Source organism: Fragaria vesca, linkage group LG7 (genome assembly GCF_000184155.1).
Source record: "Fragaria vesca subsp. vesca linkage group LG7, FraVesHawaii_1.0, whole genome shotgun sequence".
NCBI classification, from domain to species: domain Eukaryota; kingdom Viridiplantae; phylum Streptophyta; class Magnoliopsida; order Rosales; family Rosaceae; genus Fragaria; species Fragaria vesca.
In genome coordinates this window covers 18,780,915-18,788,217 of record NC_020497.1, presented here as the reverse complement: position 1 = coordinate 18,788,217, position 7,303 = coordinate 18,780,915, and the positions used below count along the sequence as shown (strand labels likewise).

Here is a 7,303-nt window from a genome sequence, read left to right as displayed (position 1 = left end):
TCTCTCTCTCTCTCTCTCTCTCTCTCTCTCTCTCTCTCTCTCTCTCTCTCTCTCTCTCTCTCTCTCTCTCTGTATATATATATATATATATATATATATATATATCTCCTGATATTGGTAAGGATGATTATGTTCAATATTGTTTTCTATTACTTGGGACATATGCATTTACATCATTTATGTTTTACTTTAGGCAATTCGATCGGAAATCTTTAGCAACATGCTGGACTCAGACGGATGCAAAGCTCCACCTATCGACGACACCATAACATTGCCGGAGTTGAATCACGAAGAGCTCGAGTCTTTCTTGGAACTCCTCTATAGTGGTGACTTGACTGAAGAAACGATGAGCAAGCATGTCTACTCATTATCCCTTGCAGCTGATAAGTACGGAATATCATACTTACAAAAGCTCTGTGAACGCTACATGCACAAGTCTTTGAGTTCTTCGAATGCTCTCGATGTTTTAGAGGTCGCGGATACTTGTTCCTTTTTAACGTTGAAGGAGAATGCCTTGAACTACATTGTCAAAAACATGCAGGAGATCGTGTTTTCTGCCAAGTATGATACATTTGCACTTAAAAATCCGCACTTAAGCGTGCAAATTACAAGGGCGTCATTGATGGATGCTAAAAGAAATTGTGTGGGTTAGTGTATAGCCGCACGATATTAGTTATGTTGATCTAAAAGGTTAAGAATGCATCACTTCAGCAAAATTAAACCTTCTGTCCAGCTAAAATTATTGTTTCTTTTCACTCGGCCAACTCATATATATGATCCATTGAAACCATGCATATATGGGGGTACCAGTTGCTATCAGAAATGATGAATAGCGCAGTGATAGGGGTCGTAATTCATGAGACCTAAGATTTGTGACATCAATACTCCTATATATCAGTAAATAAAAAAAATTACTTTACGAAATAATGAAATATATCTTGCCAAATCATAATTAATATTGGGTTGGATCAATAGTATTAATGAATTTTATTAGGCAATGAAAACAAATATTACGTAATCATTTAAGGGATATAACAGCTAGCCCTTAATTATGTATCAATTTACGGGATGATACAGTACCATAGCCAATTCTAGATATGGATCAGTGATAGGATTACATATTGGTCTATCCGCAGAGTCTTTTACGTTGCGTACGTTTAGATAAAATAATTTCAATTTCCTTAGAAATTTCAAAATTATGGGAATTACAATTCTATGAATCTAAATTCCATTAATTGAGAATTTCATTGTTTGGATTTCATGATATAGAGTTTTAAAATGACAAGAATTTATATTCAGACTAACCTCAATTACAAAAATTGACAAATGACGCTTATTTTGTGAGGAATTCAAGTCAGAAATTTCACGGATGTGTCAAAATGGTTAACTACTCCTCTGGAAGAATTGAAAGAAATACCAGAACTCAGAGAGAAGAATAGATTCCTCGGTTTCTCTTCTATGTTTAAAGATCAAATTGACACTGATATACTAGTTCGTTCTGGTGATAAGGGATCTGCGATACCTGCACACAAAGCCATATTGGTGAATATCTCTATCTTTTTCCCCTTATAAACTTCATAAAATCAACTTCCGTTAATACCGTAGCATATGTTATGTACGTTGTTATTCAATGTTGTAGAGAAGCAGATCAGAAGACTTCAACAACAGATTAGGCTCGTCGGAAGAATGCAAACCCCTAAGGAAAAAAGGCATGGACTTCATACTTTCATAGTATTGCCTGAATTGAAGCATGATGAGCTCGATTCTTTCATAGAGTTCCTCTATACTGCGGAGTTGCCTGAAGATAAGATGAACAAGCATTGTCCCTTGCAGCCGACAAGTACCAAATCCCATACTTGCTCAAGTTCTGTGAGCGTCATTTGATCAAAAATCTGAGCTTAAATAATGCCCTTGATGTGTTAGAGATTACGAATGTGCGTTCCTATCTAGCCCCGGTCAAGAATGGTGCTTTGGAGTTCATAGTCAAAAACAAGGGAGACATACTTTTCTCTGCAAAATATGAGGCATTGGCACTTAAGAATCCACGATTATGCATGCAGATTACAAGGGCATTCGCTGAATGAAATGAAGAGCTCCACTTCGGTATGGTTTATTGTCTTACTGATTTATGCCATAATTAGTCCGTCAATAAGGGTGATATTCTCCTAAGAACAAATTATACTGAACTCCATTGGTATGGTTTTTATTCTATAATGACTAGATTTACCATAAGTTTATTTTTCAACATGATTACATACATATAGGTACCTAAGAAAAGTTGCATTATTTATCTATTTTCCGGTGAAACATTTAAGAAGCCTTAATTAATGGATCCTTTACTAACATCGTTTCTTCCCACAGAAGAATGAGTAAACTAAGGAACTAAATAATTAGGGTAAGATGAGGTACGTAGAATTTGTTCATACACCACAACAACTAGCCACATTTGACATTGCTACAAACTTGAGCGAATGTGGAGATTGGGGCAGGTGGTGTCCGTTTCTCTCACGAACCACACTTTCTTACACTAAAGTGTGGGAATGCAATAATTTACTGTTTTTCTTTATACAAATGTAATGTTTTATAGTTATTCAAATTATATTCCTAAAATCATGTACATAAAAGGGCCAGGCTTCAATTAAATATATATATATATTTTTTTTTCTTGTCAATAAATACTTTTACCTTTTTTAATTCATGAGTGGGTATTTATTTTAGGGTTTTATATTGATGTTTGATAAAAATTGGCCTGACTCGTTTCTTCTTCTCTTGTCTCTCCTGTCTCTTCTCTCTCTTCTCTCCTTTCTTTTGTCTTATCTTCAAGCTCTAATCTCACTCTAACCATCCATTTATCATCCAATGAATCATCCATGAAGGGGAAAGAGGGCAATCTCAACTATCTGATGTTGCTTGAGCGTCACTGACCTAGTGGTGATAGCCTCTGTGAAGTTTGGAAAACCAGATCTGAGGAAAGAAGTGTTGCCGGCCATTCTTGAATCCTTGACTTAATATAGGTACAAGGATTTTTTTCGTTTTCAATTATGGATTTAAATGCTGGAAATTAAATGGGTTTCTTCGATCTTTTCTCTTGATTTGGTTGTTATGGATGAAGTGGGTGGATTCAACGTGATGGACTCATGGTAGCTATGTATTCTCCGCCTCCTAGATCTGGGACCAAAACTATTGTTCTTCGCTGTATGATATCAGGTTTGGGTTATGTTGTAAATTTTTTTTGCTTTGCTAGCTATATCTATTCATTTTGCTTCGATGTTAATTGAACCTATTTGATTTTGACAGATTTGATAACTTGAGAAGTCTCTGCTCTGAGTTAACACACTCATTGTTCTATGCATGCAAGGATGGTCGTCATGATGCACACCAAGTAAAATCGAAAGAACCTCAGAATGCCGACCTTATCTGAATGTTGCTTAGCGTTTCAATGATGGGAGTGTATGCATATCATCGATCTCAAAATTCGTCACACTAGCAGATATTATGACAGTGACTCAACTAAAGAACATCACTGAACCCATACATCCCCAGAGAGATGAAATCAAATATTCAGATCGATATGAACCATAATCCCCAGAAAGACCGGAAAATGGACCAGAAACAAATTAAAAAGGTAAAAAAAAAAAACAAAAATTATAATAATGATTTCTACCCACCATTGTCACCCACGTTCTAGTTTAAGTGTGGCTGTTTCTCTCATTACAACGGTTTTATACACCACATACCCAAAATATGTGGTTGTAGTGTGGCAAATGGGGTTTTGACACGAACATGTGTGGTTTTTGACCATATTTACCACTGTTGTATGTGGCCTTGGTGAGAATTGTTGTAGTGATATGAGAAGCATTGTAATCAATAAAATTAAAAAAATTCAGTGATGGCATCATCCTTCTCATTGGGCTTTTCAAGTAGGTCCGCAACTGGAGTCGGAAACATATGAGAACAAATGAACAATGACATATTGGCATTGGAGGTCGACTGTTCCAACAATAGTATGATTGAAAGCATTCAATCGAAATTCTCGAATCTAATTATTAATTTTTTTGGAAGATCTGTTGGAGTTTGACTACCCTATAGCTTCTTTGATACCAATATTCGACTTGAAGTTATTCCTGACCCAAAATCGCATATTATGCTGTGCAAAGATGAGAAGTCCTGATTTAGGAAGGACTTTATATTCACTAGTTAATTGGCCAATGTTGACAGTCTTTTTTAATTATCATGGAGCTTGTTAGAATTTTGTTATATGATAAAGTAATCGCGCATAACTCGTTGTTTTAGAAGCTTGAGTTCTTGATCAAGATCATTAGATCATTCATGCCAACCTAGCTTAGCTAGCTAGCTACACAAGAAAAAAGAAGATGGAAATCGATGATTCCAAATTGAGATATATAAGGTACTTAGAGCATTAATATGTTAACCGAAGCTTGATTAGTCTTGTTCGGTACTTTCACTCCAGTTCTTAATAGCCACTGCCACTGCCTGTTTCACTGCATGAGCATCAATCCCTTCACCTTCTTCTTCATTCTGCAGTACAAAATAAGTTAGTTCTCTCAAGAATTAATAGTTCTCCTATATGCTTATATTGAATGTCTTACTTCTCCTCCAACTGCCTGCAATCTGAAACTTTCTGCACATGAAACCCTAGCTTCAAGCACATTTAGACCCAACTCTTCGAAGGCTTCCAGTACAGAAACAAGCAAACCTGGGCAGCTCTTTTCCGAAAACACGTTTATCAAAAACCCCTTTTCTAGGGTTTCCACTGTAACCTGCTGATATGATAAAACGGACACACACATATCCTCGTATCGATTAGTACTAGATCGATAATCATACAGAAATACTGGAAGCAAATATCAAATGAGATCGTAAACGAGGCAAAAAAGAAAAAAAGGAAAAGCGAGGGGATTAATCGATCGAGTTTATAATAGTAGTACCACAGGCAATTGATTCTGGTCGTGACTTGAAGTTGCATCTGCAATGTCTTGATTGAGTATTTCCACTTTCTGTTTTAGCTCTTCAATGTACTTTGATGCGTCTACTATGATTGAGGTTTGGTTTAGCTGTCACCCAGATATTCACAAAGTAAAGAATCAACTTTAAAAACAAAACAAAACAAAACAAAACAAAAAAATTATTATGGAATGTACATGCTAGCTCTCCCATCATAATTTTAGATAATTAATTAAATATGTACTAACATGCGTGAATTTTTGTTGCCTTGTACACATGAGAAGTTCCAATTATCTCTGTAAACTTTTAAAGTAAATTATAGAAGTAGATGAATAATAATTACTATCTGATTAATACAAGTCTAGATTTCTCATCAATTCACACTCAATAAAGCTTATAGAATGAGACTTTTCAGAAAGAAATTAAGAACATAATGAAAATTAATCAGGAAACAAACACAATGGCTAGCTATAACTGTATTTACAAGCTAGTCTATCTCTGTAAGTACATTTTACAGATTACACAAACAATTAAACTATCGTCTCATATTAACGGAAGGAAAACCATGGCATGGAAAACATATAGGTAGATAGATAGAATTGAAGGACGATTATTATACTGGGGAAGAGCTAGAGTTTCTGAGGTTTCTGTAAGGTATATATAAGCAAAGAATGAAGGAAATCAGAGTATACATGCTAAAGGAAACAAAAAGGAGAAGCATGCAATTCAGTGTTTGGTTAAGGATGAGAAGCTTTAAGCCAATGGAAGCAAAGGCCTCAGGGAATTACAGCATGAGAGTTAGTAATGGAACGAAGAAGCTGCAGCTTCTCATAAAGTGCTGCTCTCTTGTGCTCCCTAGAAACCATATCGGATTCGATATCTTTCTCTCTTTTATCTTTCAGCTTCTGATTTCCCTTTCTCTCTTATGCTTCTATCTTTCTTTCTCTTCCTTACAACTCTGAAAAGCTCTGAAAGCTGTTTATATAGGAGGGGGATGAGCTCTCAAATCTATATGATCACCTGTTTGCTTCCCACATGACTGCCTCAGTTTTTTGTTTTTTGTTTTCACAACAAAATATATATTATGAAGAATTATATTCTGTACCCAATTACTATACTGCCCTTTTGACCATAGTACAAATTAATTGTTGTGAGACTTTTAGTTTTTGTGGATTGCTAGCTACATCGGCAAATATGAAAAGCTGGTGAAAATTGTTTCTTGGGATAGCTAGCATCCTCTTTTTCTTTCTTGATTCCTTGCTAGATATAACAAGATTGCATTGGCCATATGAATTGCAGGAGAAGTGGGGAAAATGATCGTGAGAAATGCTAAAATTAGTTGAGTTACCCAAATGATACTATCTAGGGTTTTGTTTCTTTATATCAAAAGGAATCCTCACATGATACTCTGATCATCAGAAGAAAAAAGAAAAAAAGAAAAAAAGAAAAAAAAAAACTCTTACTCTCATTAGTTTGAACTCTTATTTTCACATTTTTCAATCACTTTAATTATATTAACCTAAAACTCTAAAAGCTCATATATAATTTCTCTTCTGATGAGATCACATAAATAATTGCTTAATAGATGGGTACCGTTTCCACCTTAAATTGAGTTGCTGAGCATAAAGTTTGATTATCCGGGAACTTGTTAATATTTACACTCCTCTAGCTAACTGATAAAACAAATGAAGCAGTGGTGGAATTAAAATTTATATGAACTCTGCCCTGTTGTACCAAAAAGATATCAACTTAAGGGACGTGCGTTTTTTTTCTTCAATATAAATCTATCATCTCTAACTAAAACCCTAACGAACATGAAAGATTAATTTCTGCATCTTTTAGAAACTATAAACATCGATCACGACATGCATGTGAAGTTTGTATTTGTTTCTAATGATCGAGGAAAAAGGTTAACAATCTCATCTAATAATCAAAATTCCTTAAATAAGTGCCAAAAACCACTTGATTATGCTATAAAAGGAAAAGGTTTAGCTACTAATATATATATATAGTCTGTCTCAGGTGCGGACGTCAGTACGGATTTCAGCCGTTTCTTCACCATTTCAACGCCAGCGACGCCGCTTCTTCTCCCCAGCGTGATCCCAGACCTCCCCCGACGGTGTTGGAATGAATAAGAAAGGTCGGAGAGATCGCGATCGGAGGTCTGTGCAGCAATCTCACTCAGAACTTCACGATCGATCATGGTGGACCTCCGATCGCGATCTCTCCGGCCTTTTTCTTCATTTTAACACTGTCGGGGGAGGTCAAGGATCATGCCGGGGAGAAGAAATGGCTTCGCCGGCGCTGGAATGGTGGAGAAACGGCGGAAATCCGTACG

The 7,303-nt window shown here is 35.9% G+C and overlaps 2 protein-coding genes across 2 annotated transcripts in view; one reads left to right on the top strand and one right to left on the bottom strand.

The window, feature by feature from the left end:
- The window catches only part of LOC101297091 (BTB/POZ domain-containing protein At3g56230-like), a 1,446-nt gene extending 785 nt beyond the window's left edge, over nucleotides 1-661 (top strand). The window contains exon 3 of the mRNA XM_004307662.1: nucleotides 194-661. Within this exon, the coding sequence (XP_004307710.1) occupies nucleotides 194-652 (459 nt within the window). The 3' untranslated portion in view covers nucleotides 653-661. The remainder of the gene's footprint in view (nucleotides 1-193) is intronic.
- Nucleotides 662-4,373: 3,712 nt separating this feature from the next.
- On the bottom strand, nucleotides 4,374-5,919 carry LOC101296810 (transcription factor bHLH61-like). The gene is made up of 4 exons (XM_004307661.1): nucleotides 5,754-5,919; nucleotides 4,950-5,075; nucleotides 4,611-4,781; nucleotides 4,374-4,539 (listed from the first exon to the last, which is right to left on the bottom strand). The coding sequence occupies exons 1-4, from the start codon at nucleotides 5,829-5,831 to the stop codon at nucleotides 4,444-4,446; spliced, it is 471 nt and encodes a 156-aa protein (XP_004307709.1). The 5' UTR covers nucleotides 5,832-5,919; the 3' UTR covers nucleotides 4,374-4,443.
- Nucleotides 5,920-7,303: the final 1,384 nt, after the last annotated feature.